Here is a 19668-nt window from a genome sequence, read left to right as displayed (position 1 = left end):
CCTAACGTATCAACATCGAACGCACAGGGGCACAAAGTATAATAACTAGTCCGAGGAACGAACAGCGCTCGAACACAGGCGCATGAAAGCACACGTGGAAAAAAGAATGTGCACAGCGTCTCGGGATTGCCTTGGCTAAAGAAGAGCTGTGCAATAGTTGCCAGAACATTTCTTAGATGTCGCTGATTCCAGTCAAGCTTTTAGAACTTGCGTTGAAATATTTTGTAGGAAAAATTAACGATAAACAATGAGCGTATCCGAAAAGGGGGTGTGGGCACCCGCGACTCTCTTTCGGGAAGACTGTTTTTTAGTCAGAAATATGTTTTTCTAAAATAAGTGTGACAATGGAGAATGTGCAGAAAGAAATGAACTTCTCAAATTGCAAAAAAAAACAATATCAATATTTTTTCAAATTTCCCCTTACCCTGTGCCCTTAATCTGCGTTGGCACTCGCACATAAGTTCTTTGAAGTGTCAACGCTCACGCACATGTCTTTTAGAACTTGCGATAAACCAAGAAAACAACACCAACTATATAACTAGGGTTCGGAGTTTTCGGTTTAAACCGATAAAAACCGATAAAAGTACGCCGAATTCAATTTCGGAAATTCGGTTTTAACCGAAAAAGGTCAGTTTTTAGGTTCGGCATTTTCGATTTAAATCGATAAAAACCGATAAAAGTACGTCGAATCCATTTTCTGAAAATCAGTTTTAACCAGAGACTGTCACTTTGACCTTCCAGTCGTACCGCAGAGCCGTGGCGAAAAAGTGGAACGACAGTGTCTATCGAAACGTGTCCGAATGTATGGGATACACGGATGCCATCACGACGTTTTGGTTTATTGTGCGCATCATCGATCGGAACGTAAAGTCCGAAATGCCCCATGACTTCGCCATGTACGGGCGTGTTTTCAAACTCGTTGTAAGGAAGACTGACTTGATGCAAGCTCTGCATGTTGTGTTGTGCTTCAAAACGCCGCACCGTGTCTCTTTTGGTGCTCACAATTGGTTGATTGGCCGATTTTGACTCAGGCAGCGCTTCATCTCCTCAGCCTGCCAGTGTCCAGTGTTAGCGTTGAGAGGGCATTCTCGAAGCTCGGTGTCATATTAACAGGAAAGAAAGAGTGCGGATCAACGAGGAGAACCTGGGAAAGTACGTGCGTGTGTACTGTAATAAGATCACGTAATCCTGATATACAGAAGGTGAAGTTTCATGTTTTTTGGGCACAGGCTTCATATCTGACTTGTTTTTACTTCTGTTTTTTTTTATTGATTCTTTACAGTTGCACACATTTGCCAAATAAAGTGTCCATTTCTTTTTCAATATATCTGTGCCGTTATTATTTGAGTGATCATAAATATCAGAGCTACAAGGATCATCTGATCCGGTGTCCGTTGGTGTTTATTTTATATACACCGAAAAAAGACGATAAATTTTGGTGGGCATAAATATACGCCGAAAAAAACCGAAAATTGATTTTTAAAATAAACACCGAAAAAAGTACGCCGAATTTTGAAAAAATAGAAACCGAAAACGCGGAACCCTATATATAACGTTCGTTTCCAAGGCTGTAACACGCAAGCCAAAATATTAAATACCTTATTTATTTTGCGCAGCCTGTTTTTTGGCAGCACGCATAGGCTGAATTTTCAGCTAACTTTAGCGTGAAAATTTTCCCGATAAATTTAGCGGGGAAATTTTTCTGCTAAATTTAGCGGGTAACTTTTTGCACTAAATTTAGCGGGGAAAGTTTTTCACTGAGTTTAGCGGGGAAATTTTTCCGCTAAATTTAGCGGGGAAATTGATCCATAATGTAACACGCGGCGACGTCACGAGTGACCCTCGATACGTCACACGTGACGTCACGTGTGACGTCATTATGGGAAACGTCCCATCATGCAACGCGCGGTTACGCCGACTGCGACGCCGCTCAAGCCGGAAACGGGCACCCAAGAGCTGTGCTCTAAAAAAGAAAACCATGGAAATGAATTTCAGTAAAGTAGATTGTTGGGCTAGTTGGTTTTGGAACTTGGAACTTGGTTGTTTTTTGAGCGCTAAAATGTATTCCAAGTATTCCATGGAAATGAGTAACTTCGCAAATGCCCAGGTCCCGGTTTGCCAAGTTCCACGTTTCATAATATTTCAAATACAAAAAAAAAATGTATATATAAGGTTTTTTTGGGGAGACTTTTGCATGTTTACAAGAATATGATACATTGCGTAGGTTGAATGAATATTGATCACGTTAGTTCCAGGTTCAAGAATGGTTTCGAAAATTTGAAAGCCTCGCGAGACTTCGGAGGCGTCGGGTTTCTGTGCAACGCATGCTCGTTGTGCCATGAGGCCTAGCGCAAACGCGACAGACGCGGTTCGTATATATGCCATTCATAATGCGGAATGTAGGGAATATATGGCAAGACAAAAGGCTTAGAAACCAGAAGCTTCACCACAATTGTCCGGGAAATACAGCGTAATATGTTTCGCAACTAGCTGGAATTACGAAGTTATAGATAATCCTACTTCAGTCGGCTTCTACGGCTTTGCGACCAACTGCTCATTCTTCAGATCCCGCAATGCTACGATGGCACGGGCTGCCATTCGGTAGCGCAGTGACGCGTAGATAAATCATCCTAGGAAAGTCGAGTAATATTTTCTCGTTACCGGTCTACCGGTGATATCGGACACTAAGGAGAATTACGAAAGGGGATAAACCGTGCAATGCCAATTTATGGTACAGCCCTGACCCGCTCCTCCTTTGATAGCTGAAGTATATGGAAAAGGGAACGTGAGACTACACTACGTTTAATCTGGAGTACGACCGCAGCCGACGGTACACAAATGGAGGGGACCAATCAAATAGCGTCAAAAGCGTAACGTAATAGCATCCGCGATCTTCTTACGGGTTCTATCACTGACCTCTACTATAGGGGCCTGGATGACGCTTAGCTGCTCTCCGAGCTCGGCGCAAGTGAAGCCACCGGAAGTTCGATGCTTGTCCCGGAAGTCGGGCGTGCGCTGGGCTTCCTAGTACATTCAGTCGATATTTTGAACCATGCATTTTTGTGTCTTTGATTGGGTTTTAATACTCCAGTTCTGGATTGAATCCCGAGAATGAGGCATTTGAACTTGGGACATATTCACAACTTGATCAACTAGAATTTCAAAATGTTTACATTGAATGGCTTCCCATGATACTTCTCGGGTCCGCATGCGCCAACGTTACTAAAACACTCAGTTGGGAAACTCGCCGTCGAAACCTGGGCCGCTGGCGTCCACCGAGACCGAGCTAAATGCGACAACAGCGCCACTCTTTATCATTCGTCTGTACTGTGGTCACCTTGAGCTTTTAAAAAGCATGTTTTTTGGGTAAAAACAAACGGAAAAGACTTTTTTTGTATGAAATTTATTGGAGTTTAGTAGCAAATGATGGGCGCGTGATGTTTTTATCATCTTTAGTTCGCAAGGTTTTGCGGAACAATCAATATTGTTTTTATACAACCATGCCTCAGCGGATCTTTCAGGTAGCGCGTCCCGCCCTAGGTGTATTTGAACTTCGGATGCTGAACGCGGCGCGTCCGCCGGGGAGACGGGGGTGGCACCCCTGTAACCTCTACCGCTGTATCTGTTCTGAAAGCCAAAATAGACGTCATATGCAGTTCCTCGAGTGGCCGCTGCGGGAGAAATGGTGGCGTTGTGTTCGTCATTAGCTCGGTGCTCGGAGACAGATTGAGGCCACTTCACTCTCAGAAAAAAAGGGTGTATGTGGGTGTATCGCGCACCCTTACACCCCCCTTCGACTGGAGACACCCGGCAAGCGTAATCGCACTCCCATCACGCGAATCCTCCTCTCCCAAAGGAATCGGCGGGTGAGGCGAGGGTGTTGCCAGGTGCACCATTACACCCCCCCCCCCCTTTTCCTTTTTCAAAAAGGGGAGAGGGAGTGCTATGAGGAGAGCGCAAGAAAACAAACAAAACGCGCGCGGTAATAGAGTAGAGCGTGCGTCCTGATTAGCAGTCACTGGTTACACGTCATCCGACTGACAACCTATCGCGACAGCGATCGCGTTTCGCGCGTTATCTGGCCTTCGTGTTGCTAGGAGACTTGACCTCCTCACCTCCTGCATTCCATCTCGGCGTGCTTCGGCGGCCATACTTTAGCTTCGGCTGGCGGGTGACATCGCCTTTGTTCAATCGTGCTATTTTGAATTGCGTGTTTTTTTAGAAGGTGGTTGGACAAAGCGGATCGTGTTCACGAAGCGATGCTTGGCACGTAGCTGCAGTCACAAACCAAGATGTGCGCGCCCGATAAAGGTAAGTCTGCCGTTTACATGCACGCAGCACTCGTTGGATGCTGCGTTTCGCGAGGCATGGGGCCTGCTAGCTGGGGACGTGCTTTCCTTTTTCCCCTGTTTATATCAGAGTTTCTTCGCTTTTGTATTTGTGGCATGTGTGCCCGGTGGCAGTGCCCGGTTCTCTGAGTGTACAAACGAGCACGACATCGCAGCTTCGAGACATTATTCTTGCGTGTAGAGTTGGCGTCATTCAGAGCAACCGGGTCTTTATCGTTTCGCCAAAAAACACTTTTTGTGGACAGATGTTTCGTGAACTCTCGTTCGTCGACACTACCGTTCCATCGACAGTCGTTACGCGGATTTAGCGTTGTAGGGACATTTCGTCGTGGGTGTATCCTACACGTACTATCCGCTTCGTGGCAACAGTGTGAGGCAGCTCCTTACAGAAAAAAGGTAGTTTGTGCTGTCGATGAAGCATTCTGGCGATGAATCATCGCGTATCTATAAAACGATCTTTCGGTGAAACGTAGTTCGATTGCAGAGCAACATGCTCGTGCTTGTTACCGGCTTCGCTCGCACGTATGGTTATGCAATGCGATTTTCAGTGGGGATGATGGAACTAAGGTGGCGCTTCGGGACAAGGCAGTTAGAGTTCTTTTATAGGTTCCCTACGGGAGTCAGAGTTGCGCGTTCATCTTCGTAGCGCCGTCTTTCCTGCACGGCATGTTGATCCAGCTCCTCACGCGACTTTTGGACCTCTTGGCAAATATGTGCTGCCACCTCGACACGAGGCTAAGTGTTGAGAAAACAACGCGCGCGCAAGGCCTCTCCCACCCGTTCCACACCCAAAACGTCAGCTACATCCTGTTCAACCATTGAGGCGCTGTGACCTAGATACTGCTTCCCCAAACTCGCCTTTGTCCCCATCGTGCGTAATCTTCCGCTCCCGAGGTCGACACAACGAAACCATATTCCCTCCCTGCTCGGCCACTACGAAGAGGGAGAGGGTACTGGAACCATTGACTCTCGAACCGACGAGGCGCGCGGCGCGCTCAAAAGCAGGGGTGCGTACGGCGGGGCGCGTGCAACGTTACTTTCTTGCACGGTACGTGGTCGGATCTCGGCAAATAGCGGCGCGGCGGCACGTAGAAAATAGACGCGCAACTCTGGCTCCCGTAGGGAGCCTATACAGGAACTGGTACTCTAGTGCAGCATTGAGATTAAAGGCTCCAGCCAGATTTGCGCGTCTGGTTTCCACGTGCCGCCGCGCCGCTATTTGCCGATATCCGATCACGTGAGGAGCTGACTCCGAACGCCGTGGAAGAAAGCCACCGGTACGGCGGCTTCGCCGACGGTGCAAGCGCCTCGGTGTGCATACCCCCGCTTTTGCCTCCTCCTGTCCTGTTTCCCGGGAAATGAGGAGGTAGAGCGCGGCGCCTCTATTCCCCGAATTCAGTCACGTGAGGAGCAGACTTGTGCAGGAAAGCCGGAGCTACTGGGATGAACGCGCAACTCCTGACCCTCGTAGGCTGCCTCTGCAGGAACTCTAGGGCAGCATGGAGTTCCTGCGTATGCCACCTACCTTAGCCAGAGCAGGGTTGCCAGGTATTTGCAGATTAACCCGTCAAAATTTCCTGATATTGTGCCCAAGAATAGCCAAATGTCGGGCTATAAAAATAACCCAACACATAAAATTTCATACAAGGTATTTACATCTCTTTGGAACACGGGTAACATGATACATGACGCAAGACAATTATTTACAGAAGAAGGCAATAAGAGGATAAAGCGTCCCCATGTATATTTTAGTGCAGCGAAAGAAGGGGGTTCTCAAACATCTGCTAAGCTGCCACCACTTCTCTTCCTCCCTCCTTCTGGAAACACGTGCCTCCACCCTTGCCTGCGGTATTAAATCGTGCCAAAAAACTTCAGAAAAACGATATTTCACCTCCGCAACCAACACCAATGAGGGTCCACACATTGTATTTTCACGCTTGTGATTTGGATATTTTCCTTTCCTAACCTCTTGAGTTGATTGTTTTTCTCTACCCGGCGCAGAAATATCATGTTTAAGGCTTTGAAAGTTGCTGAATATCGGGTATGAAATAGCTTAAAGGGAAGATGGGGCACTTCTACATTTGAGAAAAAACGCTTGAATTGCGTTCATTTGGCCTTTAGATTAACAGATATCAAAATTGTATTTCAATGCGACGCGCCGGAGAGCCATACGAGCCATTTCAAAATAGGACTGAAGCCCCGCCCCCCCAGCCTTGGGCAGCCAAAAGAGCCGTCGATGACGTCACGTACAGCGACTGTCTTTCGCGTTTTTCTCGCGTTTAACAATACTTACGCAGCAAATGGTTTGGGTATTCGGGTTCACGGGGTAAAAATACACTAGAATTCACTTCTAACTCATTTTTTCCAAGAAGCTCTGTAGCTTCCCTTTAATAGACATCCACCAGATTTTCCCGCCTATTACAAAACTGAGTAGCCCAATGGGGCTGTTTATAGCCCAACCTGCCAACCCTGAGCCAGAGCTGCGCGTTCACCCCGGAGCACCGGCTTTCCTGCAGGGGACGAAATTCTGCTCCTCATCTCACTGGATTGGGCGAATAGTAACGTGTTCCTTCTCCTTTTCTGGAAAACAGGAAAGGAGGAGGAGACAAAAGCAGGGGAACATACGCTGAGGAGATTGCAACGTCGGCGGAACGGCCGTATCGGCGGCTTTCCTGCACAGTATTTGGATTCTGCTCCTCACATGATCGGATCTAGGCGAATAGCGGCGTGTCAGCGTGTGGATAACAGACGCGCAACTCTGACTCCCGTAGAGAGCCTATGCAGGAACTCTAGGACAGCATTCACCAGCTTCGGTGTGTGTGGTGCTCAGTTTGGCGTTACTTTGAGAGCTCTATTCGGAAAGATGTGCAGTGGCTGTACCCGCGGATGCTAACTTTTGCGAAGCTCGAGTTTGGCTAACTTTGAATTATCATGTTGGTACCCTACTTGTCAGACTCTTCCTTGGGCAAAATTTGTAAAATTAGACTACACGTTTTATTGCATTTTTCATTTGTGAAGCGTACACTTTGTCACACTACAGCAACAATTAGGTGTCGAAGTGTTAATGGTTCAAAAACGCGAGTGTCTCCTTGTGCTTGTAGTATGCAAGTCATCTCACGCACCTGTGAAGTGTGAGGTAACATAAGATGCTTGGTTAGATCACGTGTACTAATGACTCGAATCTCTAACGCACAGGAGTGAAGCTCTGCTGCTAGCACAGATGTCGCCATAGTCTCGAGGCACCCTCTGGCAAGGTAAGCGATCAACTAGCCTGCTGATTTTTGTTTTCTTGTCAGATTGTTAAGCATACATTGTGAAATTAGGCTAAGTGCTTGCTTAGATCACGTGCACTCATGACTTTCATCACTACTGCACAGGCGAGAGGCTCTGCTTGTAGCACAGTCGCTACCATAGTCCCGATGCCCTTTCTGGGTAGGTAAGCAACCAACTATCCTGCACTGTCTTTTTTTTAGTTAGTAATGCATGTATTGTGAAACGCTTGGTGGGATCGGTCTATTCATTTACGCTGGAAACGTAGCTATGCTCTTATAACATATCCACATAGTTAATGTAGTTTCTTTTTTATTTTTCAGGTGTTTAGTCTCTATTTTTCCTTCCCGTCTTTTTTTTTGTATTTAGCACCTGCACGACAATTCCGCTGGTAGGCTGCAACCACGAGCTCTTTGCTCAAGGATGCACCTCAACTGCGTGAACTCTCGCTTGTCAGAAGCAACCACCAAAGATAAATTCATGAGCTCTGGATTCTCGCCCTCAGAAAATATCACCATTAAAATACAAGTATTCGCTCAGACTGGTGCTATCAGAAATTCTCAGAAAAGCAAAAGGCATTCTTTCGGGACATGTTGAGCTTGAATATATCCTGAGTGAAATAAGCAACGGCAACAACAGTGTACTTGTTCTCTTGTCTTCTTACAAACTGCCAGTATGTTGGCGGCAGTACCAATTTAGTTCTTATGATTGCATCAGGAAAGGGATAAGGGGAGCACTACAAATGAATCACGGCTAAAAATGTCGCTGTCAAGATTGCAAGTTACAAAATGTGGAGAGCGCAAGGTTCCTTTAACAAATTTCTTGACCCCCATGCCTTACAGAAGCCCTCGATCTTTTGGGGGTGGGCTATCTGGCCTCTACACTCAAATGTGTTTGAGAGCACTGTTTTAGATGGTCCAAAATTTTGTTAAAGGAAGCTTGCATTAGGACACCTCTGATGTTGGCATTCGTTTATCTGGTTAGGCGCCACTGAGTACAAGGTTGCTAATGGTATTTTTCGGCTAATTGTGCATTTTATTAGTAAAAAATAAACACAGTTGCAATAAGAAACAGGCTGGCATTGTTGAAAACCGCCAAAATCAGTTGTTTAAATATATTGAGAACACGTGCTTTTTATCTGTGTTTTCGGTATTCCAGCCTTGCACCTGTATCTAAAGTGGTAAACTTTCCACCCCATTATTCTTGAATGGTGTGCAAAATATTCCTGGTTTTTGGTAATGCTCATTAAGTAAGGTCTGGGGCCTTGAGAGTGTCCTATATGTATCTAATCACGGTATACAACTGGGTTTTGCTTTTCAGGAATGCTCCATGGCTCCTTTTGGTGGTCAACATCCAAGGCACAAGACTAAGAGATAAGACATGCAAAAAGAAGAAGAAAAGAAACAAGCGACGTTTCTGGTGCATGCATTCAATGTGTATTTTTGTAGTATATGTTTCACCCAGTGTTTATGAGCAATAAATATGTAGGAACAGATACCAATTGGCGTAGCTTTTTTTTAAAAAAGTATTGCATGATCCTGACAATGTTATATTCGCAGGATTGACACAAAAGCTCTCAATTGTATTTCAGGTTGACAGTTAGGACGTCAAAATGATGCCAGGCCATAAAATGAAATGACGATAGAATGTGGAATTGGCAGCTTAATTGTTTTCGGGTTGACAAATGGGACATGAAAATGACACAAAACACCGTCGTTTGACGGTTAAAAGCTTGGAAAAGAGCTGCAAAGACATTTCCTGTCAATTTGATGGAAAATGTTCTAGTGTTAGTTTTGTTGACTTCGCACATTTACACCTAAGAGTGGGGTTTATCGGTTCCCAGTAAGTGAAAAGGGTGTGGAAAACGGTATATAAGTACACCTAAGAATGGGGTGTATCGGTATTCCCAGTAAGTGAGAAACGGAATACACGTACACCTAAGAATGGGGTGTATCAGTATTCCCAGTAAGTGATAAACGGAATATATGTGCACCTAAAAGAGGGGTGTATCAGTATTCCCAGTAAGTGAGAAACGGAATACACGTACACCTAAGAATGGGGTGTATCGGTATTCCCAGTAAGTGAGAGACGGAATACACGTACACCTAAGAATGGGGTGCATCGGTATTCCCCGTAAGTGAGAAACGGAATACACGTACACCTAAGAGTGGGGTGTATCGGTATTCCCAGTAAGTGAGAAACGGAATGCACGTACACCTAAGAATGGGGTGTATCAGTATTCCCAGCAAGTGAGAAACGGAATATATGTACACCTAAAAATGGGGTGTATCAGTATTCCCAGTAAGTGAGAAACGGAATATATGTACACCCCGGGGTGGGGTGTGTCTTATGCACCCGCTGAGGTGCACATGTGCACCTCAAAATGAGGTGCATGTATGCACCCCTTTTTGGGGTGTCGCATATATACCCATGGGGGTGTCGTATATGGGACAAGTCACATACACCCCACTGGGTGTAAGTACTACACCTTTTTTTTAGAGTGTTCTTCAAAGCTGTCTCTATGGGAGTTTCCCAACTGAGTGTTTTAGTAACGTTGGCATGCGCTCTTACTGCGCAACAAGCAGGCTCTCTTGAGGGAACAAGCGAAACTCCAGCGCCCTCGACGTTTTTCGAACCAGCACTCGGAAAGGTTTACAAAGCCTGCCAAGCGCTCACTTCCGGGACAAGCCGCTTACTACCGGTGGCTTCATACCTGTTTGCTCAATGCGCCATCCAGCCCCCTCTAGTGGAGATCAGTGGGTTCTATGGAACGCTAAACCAGTCAGGTGCGGTGAACGCGGGGTGACTTGGGCTTTAGTATGTTTGTTGGTGCTTGTATTTGCTCGAGCGTTAAAGTGCGCTTAGGACTTACCACGAAACAAAGTATGGCCGTCTACTTCTGGTTTGCTTTATCGTTACATAACGCCAATTACAAAAAAGAAAGAAAGATTGAAGCAGTCGCTCTCGAGAAAAACGCCTCGTTTTATTTTCGTTCTACGTTTCATAACTCTCCTTGGATACACCCCACGTGCGAAGTCGTTCATGGGAATAACGCGAACCTCGAGCCTAATTAAGACGGAATCCCAGGGCTTACGCTCTTTTCAGTCCAATGCGAGCAGGTTTGAAGTGACGCAATTTCGAAGGGTCGCATATTTTATACTTAGTATACAACTTTCTTGACCTCGAAGGAGTCGATGCACCAACGTGCGACTCCGACGTCGGACCGCTGCGAAGGAGTTGCTCTCCGTTATGGGGAATGCGCAGACGATACTTCACGTGGATCTGGTTTCTGCTCAAACCTGTGATGTGGGTAAACTCAAACTTCTTTGTAAACACCGTAATTGATCGGTAACGCGGGTGGGCTTTCATTCATTGAAGAGACTCCAGCCTCAGAACATTTCAAAATGATTTTTAGTGCCTTGGCGCCAGAGGTGGACAAATTGCTCATTTATTGTAACTAAATTACATTACTAATTACTTTTCTAAAAAACGACTGAAGTTTAGTTAAAATATATTAAAATTACCGCTACAGGAAAGTAATGAATTGTAATTCGAAATTTCCGCAATAAAAGTAATGAAACTACTTTTAAATTACTGTTTCATCTATTTTAAAGGAGGAGCTAAGCAAACAAGAAGACCGCACTCTGTTCTGCATTTGCAATGTAACACCCGTTAACCCCACACCAAGTCAGTGGGCAAAACCAAAAACAGATAAGGCGAACCAACATGCCCTCCCGAACTGAACCGACTGATCTTGGGTCTGTCTGTGTTGTGGGTTCACGTTTTTTCCGAAACGCCTCCTGCGCACGCTTTCGATTCCCGGATGTGTCTGGGTTCCGATTGCCTCGCTATTGATTATTCCTGTGGGTTGTGTCTTCTTTGTGTGAATTTGGGGGCAAGATAATCTTCAAGGGGGGACAAAAGCCATGTTATGGGAAGCCTATTCTTGGTCACAGCAACACAAACCTAGCAGGATTTAGGTGGCACGACCTTCTAGTCCGCTTAAGGGGTGTCCAAACAGGACACTACAAAGCCCGCGACTCCGGCAAATCGTGCCGCGCTCTGCCGCGATCCGCTTCCGGCCGTCGGAGGGAAATTTCCCTCCGTCAATTCTTCCCGGGGGGAAACTCCCCTCCGTCAAATCTCCCCCTCGCTTCCTCCACGGCGGCCTTGCTCTGCTTATCACGTGGGTCCGGAGAGCCACTCACACGCTCTGTTGGCTGTCGGTCAATTGCTCAAGGCCTCCGCTCACAATACGGAACCGCATCGGACGCCATCACGACGAAAGTGAATCTCGACAAAGAAAGCAGATCCGAGGCGGGCGAAACGCACCCTTCGACGCAGGAATGTCCCAAATCCACCCAAAGCCGGACCTCCTTGGCCTTCGAGCCGAGGCGACGGTGGTACGCGAGGGCGTTGGCGAGGTGAGACAGACGCAGGTGGCGTGTGACGTCAATCTGAAGAGGAGAGCAGTCGTGATCGTAAAAATTTTCACGACTCCTGCAAACATTTTCACGACTCCGACAGACCGTAAAAATAGAAGCGTCCGCTTCAATTTTCACGATTTGTCGGAGTCGCGGGTTTTGTAGTGTCCTGTTTGGACACCCCTTTAGAGTGCCTTCAAGTAACGCGCACATAAAGGTACCCAGACCGACCGTCATACAAGCCAGCGGCCACAAACGAAACCGCATTTGTTTTTTCTTTTTAGTTATTTTTTAAAAAAGCTTTATGTATATATCTTTTTTGGCAAATGCAATAACTGCGCTTTTTTCCTTGTATGTTTCCGGGCAAATAAAAAAAAACATGCCTTAAATATCCAAAAAAGTAATTACGATTTTAATTACAATTACCGCCACTAGCGGAATTCATTACATTACTAAATTACCTGCATTAAAAAGTAATGAGATACATTACAAATTACTCTCATAAGTAACTTAATTACTGTAATTGAACTGGAGTATTTTCAGTACTGCCACCTCTGCCTGGCGCATTAAGTTGCTTAGCAAACTAGAAGTGTCGGCGTCAACGCTGTGGTAATGTTTCGGGAGAGATGAACCGCAGGGTAACGTAAACCATAAAGCACGAGCATCAACTTGCCCAGTTGGATCAGGTGGGCGGGTTACTGCTGCGATGAGAAATTATCCAATGGTGGGTGCACGCCTCAAATACGCCGTCCACTTTCAAACACCGCTCTCTACAGCAACAAAATTGTATACTAAACCAAAACGCATGGCATGCCCAGCCTTTCGACATCTCATTATTTATAAGTGGTCTAAAATAGGAAACAAAGTATAATAGATCACTGTGAGCGTTTGCGTTGTTCTTAGCGTGTGGTTGCGCTCCGGCTCGCATTCTGGTCAGCGGTAATCACCTGAGCAAAGCTTTCCTTAATCATAATCAAGTTATACATGTGCTACTTTTGTGGTCAGACAATACCAATTAGAAGGTGAGACCAGCGATTTACGTCATTGTAAGTAGACCTCCGAACCACACCAAGCGGCCAAAGCGCTAACGCTTGACGAAATTATGGGACGAAGCGCTAGACGCCTGTATCTTGGAAGCGGAACGCTTCACTATTGCCCTCTATGTGGCTCGCCGTCAGCGCGTGGGCTACGCGACCGCGGCGAAGCGGACACGAGCTGGCCGGCGTTAAGGATTTTTCGTATACTCGGACGTTCATCGCAGCGAATGCAGCTTAGCGCAGAACATGCGCCTGACCGGCGAGCAGCGACTCGATATCTGCGACCAGTCAGTATCTATGTGCCAAGCGCTACGCCACGTTTGCTACGCTCAACGTCGGAGTATAAGAGAGCTTTAGCAGAGCTTTTACAAAGGTCCACTTGCGATGACGTGAAAGCAGGAAAGGCACACGCCTCATCTTCTACATGGTATTGATTGATCGAACTTAAATTAGACTAGTCTATAGACTCTACGCTCCTTTCAGCCTTACCACGTACCTCAACGGAAGTTAAGAACCGTGTTAGCCAATTCAGTGTTCCACATGCGCCACATGACTTCATGCTCTGCACGCTGCTCTTACAAGCCGGAAGGTCAAGTGACACGCTCCGATATTTGGATTGACTCCGGTGCCTCGTATAGTTCATGCGGTAAATCGCAAGGTGAAATACCTTCTTTCTATTTCTTATCAACCAGGCAAAAAATGCCGCGTCACTTGCCTGAGGACGCAGTACGGGCGTTGTCTGATATTACGGAAAAGAGGGAGACTGCGCTTATTTAGAAGGCGTTCCTCAGCTCGGAATGCCAAGATGGCTAATGCGCAGAAGAATCACAATTAAAATGGGCAAAATGGCGGACGAAAGGAGGTCGGTTTCATGCTTCAGCACGGGGAACATTTTGATTTCTTGCGTTTCAGCGTAGAAGCGGTGCTACACATGAAAGGGCTTTTTGGAAGGTAAAAACCTTTTACTAGACATGGCGTAAGAGTGACATGGTGTAAGATGATAAAAATAATTACTGAAAACGACGTTTTTTTGTGTTTTTTTTTTGCCAGCTCGATTTGCGTCTTTGGCTAAGGCTAGACATGTTTATTTTTGTAGGACTTATGTTTGCGAGGTGGACGCCATTGAAAACCTATAAGCGTCTTCAAAGGGCGGCAAGCTATTGTAAAACAACTAAGTATCGCCGTCCTTAAGGTCGTCAAAGTGAGAGAAAGGGTTCGTGTTCGCTTTTTCCTCCCTGCTTAGAATGTAGTCCTTGCGTTCACGTTTGAAGAAATAAAACAATGAATGACTTAAGTTGGTTGATAATAGTATGCAGCCAAGTACAAATTATTTTAGGGTGCAAACTACTTGTGACCACTAGACATTCGTTGCCGGACGGCACCATTATCAACAAGAACTTTCAACAGCTCACTCGAGACATTCTTGAGGATGAGAACATTGTGAAGCTGAACGAAAATGGTGTTAGCAACCCTTCTATAACGTTATCTGAAAAACAGTTGATTTATCAAGCAAGAAAGAGCAAATAACGAATTGTTGTAGCTGCGCAAACGGCGTAGAAGGAGACCAAGTGCAACGAGTCGATAGTCAGCACTTAAATGAGTTGTTCATATTTACCGGTCCGCAGGTTTCGGTGTGAATTATTCTTGTGCGCTCTAAATTTAAGTATAAAGCTATGCTGGCTACGAGAACCAAGCAATGAAAGCATACGACAGACGCAAAACGCCCTTCTCTCAGGGGTTTTCGGCTGGAGTCTCCTGTGGCATTGGTTTAAGGGATACTACAACGAAATTTCGGCGCTCATTTTTTGGTCTATATGTGTTCAAAAGAGCAGTATCACATGGAACATACCAATATCTTGTTAAAAAAGTCTCGAAAAGGAATTTTAAAACGAATTAAACGATTAGCAAAGAGCACCTGGTGGATGTCGCTAGCGCCTCGTTTGTAATGCTCGTCTAGGAACCTTGACAGATAGTGACCGAGGTTGTCTCGTCTTCGGCCACGACGAGAGAAGGGGGGAAGGAGGAACTCCCCTCTTCCCGAGAATCCCTTTTGTGTGTCGCAGAAGTCGCTATTGTCCCCCTAGAAGATTATAGAAGGTTAACCCGTCACTCAAAATTCGTAGAAAAGCAGCCGCTTCGGTGGCTGGAACGACTAGGCCATCCTCTCGACGTCAGCCTCGCCGTAGCTTTGCTCGTCTTCGAGACGACCTACGTCACGATTGCGTTGGATGTCACGTGCTCTAAGCTGGGCCTTCTCCGAGCGCTTGCCAGAGTGGGCCGTTTATAACGAAAAATACAGCCACCAGGATCAAGATAAAAACGTGCGATTGTCATTTACGGATATTGTGGATCATATTCAACCTATTTTTGAACACGACGGGAATATCTCAAATTTCGTTGAAGTATCCCTTTAAAGGGGCGGTGCAACGATTTTACGATTAAAAGAATTTGCATCTCGTCAATTTTACGTTGTTTATCGTGTCCCAGAGGGCAGAGAAAACACCTCCTTAATTAAAAATGTCGCGATTCCGCTGCATAATCGCAAAGCAAAAGTCGAGCTTTTTCCCCCACCTGCAGCCCCAAGTGGCAGCCGAAGGAACTACGGCGAACAGATTACGTGACCTCACTCGGCTCTAAGCTGCAGCCTAACGCCCGCTAATGTCAGCAGAGAGAGGGAGAGGAAGCGTCCTCCGAGATAGCACACGGGAAGCTACACGGCACTCCGAATGACGTCACTGGGAGGGGGACCAGGTGTGACCCTGAAGGCTGGGAGTGAGTTGAGGGGTGCCCGAAATGCCAATCTTTATCTCTTTTTTACGCAACAACTAGGACACGCAGGAGAAATCCGTTTTCTGTTCTTTACTTCAGAAGCGTCAGAGGGCAACTTCCAGAAATCTTTAACCGAAGTCCGGAAATCGTTGCACCCCCCCCCCCCTTTAACACTCAGCCCTCATTTCTCACCGACAGTTTGAGCGTCTTGGCGCGCGCACGAGACAGCAGGGGTCGCGCCTGGGTGCAGCGCCGTAGTGTGGACTCCACGTTGCCGCTGTCCTTGGCCGGTGTGGCGGCAACGGCGTCGGAGGCCGCCCACACGGCCCTGAGCAGGCTGAGGTAGAAGGTGGAGATGAGCAGGCCCGGCACGACCAGGATGTAGAGCGTGAGCCAGCTAAAGTAGAGCTGCCGCTGCCAGTGGTGCGTATAGCCCACGCTCAGACATTCCAGGTGGGGAAGACCGGATGCCGTCACGCCCGTCTGGACCTGCATGGGAACGATGCCGGACGCTCATGCCATGCTCTTGTTTCGGCTTGCTTTGTTTTCGTGCATGCTTTGTAAAATAAGGAAAACACACCATCAGGAGGTGCTCATGGAAGCTCTAAAATCTCTGCAATAGGGCGAAATATCCAATTCCACAAAACGTGCACTTCCATATCCACATAATAATGGCTTGAAAGTTCACAATGTATTAGTTATGAAAAATGGACCTGCCAGCTGATGCCGTTTTTTTGTGCATGTCACTGTGCAAATATTCACCACTACTAGAAGAAAATACAATTATCGTCCATTGGACTGTTTGGTATCCTTGTAAATGTGCAGAGGTCAAACACGTGTATGCACTGCGGTGTGCCTCGGCATTGCTACAACGTTGAGCATAAACAACAATATATGCCTGCTTTTCTACTTCTTCTCCACATCTCAGCACGTTGAAGCATAATTGAAACATGTACAACAAGTGACGGCCTAAAACAAAGGACTGCTCGGTGAGGCTATCTTGATAGTAGGTATCGATTCTCAGGTTGCTCGGTAGTGAATAAAACGCAAATGAGGTGTCTTACTGAGCGTGGACGCCGAGTTGCATATTACAACTTCGGAGCATAATACTGTTTCTCCCAACTGGCGATCGCCTTTTTTGCTTTCCTAGCTCTTTCTGGTCGATGAGGATTGAGTACAAATGACTCACTCAGATGCAGTCTAAACCCACCTGGAGGAAGATGAAGAGCTGTGGAGTGGCAAAGACGGATGCCATGACCCAGGAGGCGGCGACCATGCAGCGGGCGCGCCTAAGGCCCGACCTGGACTCGAGGGGCTTGCAGATGGCCATGTACCGGTCGTAGCTCATCGAGGTCAGGATAAACGTGGTCGAGGCCAGGGTCACGATCTGCAGGTACACGATGACCTTGCAGGCCACACCGCCCAGCACCCAGCTGCCGAAGACCTGCGCGTCCAGGGATATGGGTAAGAATTGCAGGTAGATTAGACATCGTTTCTTCTGTCTCTGTCTTTTTTCCTTTGCGACTTCATTTTTACTTGGTGTCTTTGAATGTAAAATGATTTCAAACTGGACCATTTCCACATAACTAAGAACAACTCTCGACCGCTGAGAGTCAATGCTGACGTGGAACCTTTGCCTCCCAGTTAGAAAATGCTAATGCTTTTACAATGCTTATTGACTTCATTGGCCTTCCGTTTATTTGGAAAAACTTACCTAGAGAAACTACAAGTTACTACAGAAAATACAGATCCACGTTGATTGTCAACCGGCAATCAACCTGGATTTGTATCAACGTGATCTGTACCACCTCCATGCTAGCTGGAACATTAAAGGGCAACTCCGCTCAATTCCGAAAAAAAATAGGCTTACATGCGATTCCATTTCACAAGGCACTACTAAACAGCTCTACGTCCTCGTATTCGCGAAATGTGGAATATTATTTGTGTAACTCCTAATTTAAACATCAGCTGATACCGAAACCGAAACTTCGGTCGCGTCAGGGACCATTGGTCTCGTGTCGTCAGAGTCATGGCCACGTCACGTCGGACCACGTGGTCTTGTGACGTTCGTGGGGGCGAGGAACAGGACACGCGACGCGGGCAGGTCGCTCCGCATGGCGTGGACGGTGAGATGTCCCGGAGGGGGGGGGGGGGGGGGGGGGGGTAGAGGGAGAAGACGAACGAGGAGAGGGGGAACGGAGAAACAGACCGATAAGCGCGCAGGGCAGCCCAAACTAGCGCATCCGCGTTACGGTGATCATGTGGACGCCATTCAGCCAACACCGGAAGGAGAAACTCATGACGTCATCGTTCAATTTCGCTCCGAGAAGTAAAAACTAACAAAACGGGAGAATGACGTAGTCATGCCTCTGACGTAGTGGCTCAACGTTGGCCGCTCCAACTCCCTCGCATTGACTGCGCTGACGATTGCGCCTCACGTCGCACGCTAGAGTTGGCAGATTTCGGCGACTTGGCTCACTTGAAGGTTTGCTGGCCAGTTTATTAAATATTTAGAAGAAATTAGATCGTTATATTTGACATGGGGTCTTCTTATATGATACTGAAGAGGGCTACATAGTTTTCTAAATATCAAAATGAAGCGGAGTTGCCTTTTAAAGCTTTACCTCAAAATAACATCATTAAAAAAATAGGACAGTTGGTTCATTGAGCGTTCAGTACATTGAAGACATTCAGGCTACGAGTGGGTGGGTTTGCTCATCCTTTGCAGCCGCTTCTGCACTCTAAGAAAAAATGGAGGAAAATGTAGCAACGTCGCGTCTTCCTCCCTTCTACTGACGCGCCCCCAAGCGGACACGAGAAATAGGGAGGAACGAGACGTTTTTCTCGTTCTCCAGGCAGACGGGAGAAAGCTTTCGCCCTCCCGACTCATCTTTTTTCGGTTTCGTTTTTCGAGATCGTCGCGCACGTTATTTAATAAATGTTGTTGAGTTGATTGAGCTTCAGCGGCACCGAAGGCCGCCTGTAATTCCGTCTTCTAGTCCAAGCGTGCAGAACATTTCTGTGGCATTGACGTTTTTACCACTAATTTTATCAAACGAGCAAACGAAGCCGCTAGAAACAGCGAAGTTCCGGAGCAGTGCCAGCAGCGCTACATACACTGGGTAAGACGGCCGTCTCCGATTTGCGGGACACACGCGGAACTACAGAAGTGGAACCACGCAGAGCTGTGTCGGCGTTTTCGACGTTATGGAAATTGCAGGAACTGCGTCTAAGACAGGCAGGTTTTGCTGCCAGCTGCCCTCCGTGATGAGTTCGGTTCTGCTATCCGATGCCGAGTGCCAACCAGCAATCAACGTGGATCTGTATTTCTGCGTGTACATAGCAGCAGCATCGTGATGGCAGTGTTGTGCGTTGTGTACAGAAGACTGGAATTATCGCCGATGTGACCCTGTGTTCGCGTATCAGTTGCCTAACAAGATGAGATGACGTAAGTTGTCGGTCATTCATGCCGATGGTCGGGCCGTGATCGGAGGGGGTGGGGTGTCGCAGGGTGACATTCCGCTTTACATTACATGGGGGATTAAGTCAATCGATCGACGTGCGGATAGTCATGTTGGAAAGCTGGTCTGAGCAGTAAGCTCCTATCGAGCAGTGGCTAATGTGACTGTCGGTCCCCGAGAGCGATCGCGCTCCGGGGAAAGGACTGAACAGTACGAAATTATGACGGAAAGTACGTACATTTACAGTGTGGAATTTCAGCATTAAAAAAGAATCGTAGGTAAAATCGAAAAAAAAATCTATTCTTCATTTTGCTGTTTAAATATACCACGGTTCCTGGAGAATTACTGCCTTCCAAGT

The 19668-nt window shown here is 46.8% G+C and overlaps 1 protein-coding gene and 1 long non-coding RNA gene across 3 annotated transcripts; one reads left to right on the top strand and one right to left on the bottom strand.

Annotated features, from left to right (window-relative positions):
* Positions 1-4146: 4146 nt before the first annotated feature.
* Positions 4147-7974, top strand: LOC115314080. Of its 2 annotated transcripts, XR_005715278.3 has the most exons (4): positions 4147-4311; positions 7545-7603; positions 7727-7785; positions 7943-7974. It is a non-coding gene; the product is annotated as an uncharacterized LOC115314080 (long non-coding RNA). The 2 variants fall into 2 exon arrangements; XR_005715277.3 differs by lacking the exon at positions 7943-7974 and having other exon boundaries at positions 7727-7808.
* An 8049-nt stretch (positions 7975-16023) lies between these two features.
* Positions 16024-17425, bottom strand: LOC8038807 (vasopressin V1a receptor-like). Its single transcript, XM_040209436.1, has 2 exons — positions 17060-17425; positions 16024-16338 (listed from the first exon to the last, which is right to left on the bottom strand). The coding sequence occupies exons 1-2, from the start codon at positions 17423-17425 to the stop codon at positions 16024-16026; spliced, it is 681 nt and encodes a 226-aa protein (XP_040065370.1).
* Positions 17426-19668: the final 2243 nt, after the last annotated feature.

Source organism: Ixodes scapularis, unplaced genomic scaffold, assembly GCF_016920785.2.
Source record: "Ixodes scapularis isolate PalLabHiFi unplaced genomic scaffold, ASM1692078v2 PGA_scaffold38__2_contigs__length_395552, whole genome shotgun sequence".
Taxonomy (NCBI): Eukaryota; Metazoa; Arthropoda; class Arachnida; order Ixodida; family Ixodidae; genus Ixodes; species Ixodes scapularis.
This window is presented reverse-complemented; position numbering and strand designations above follow the sequence as displayed.

Bases quoted from the DNA above. Each gene is read 5' to 3' on its own strand.
- LOC8038807 (XM_040209436.1), bottom strand. From the start codon at position 17,425: ATGGTCCAGTTTGAAATCATTTTACATTCAAAGACACCAAGTAAAAAT. The intron at 16,339-17,059 runs GTGGGTTTAGAC...GTTCCCATGCAG, and splicing joins AGCTCTTCATCTTCCTCCAG to GTCCAGACGGGCGTGACGGC.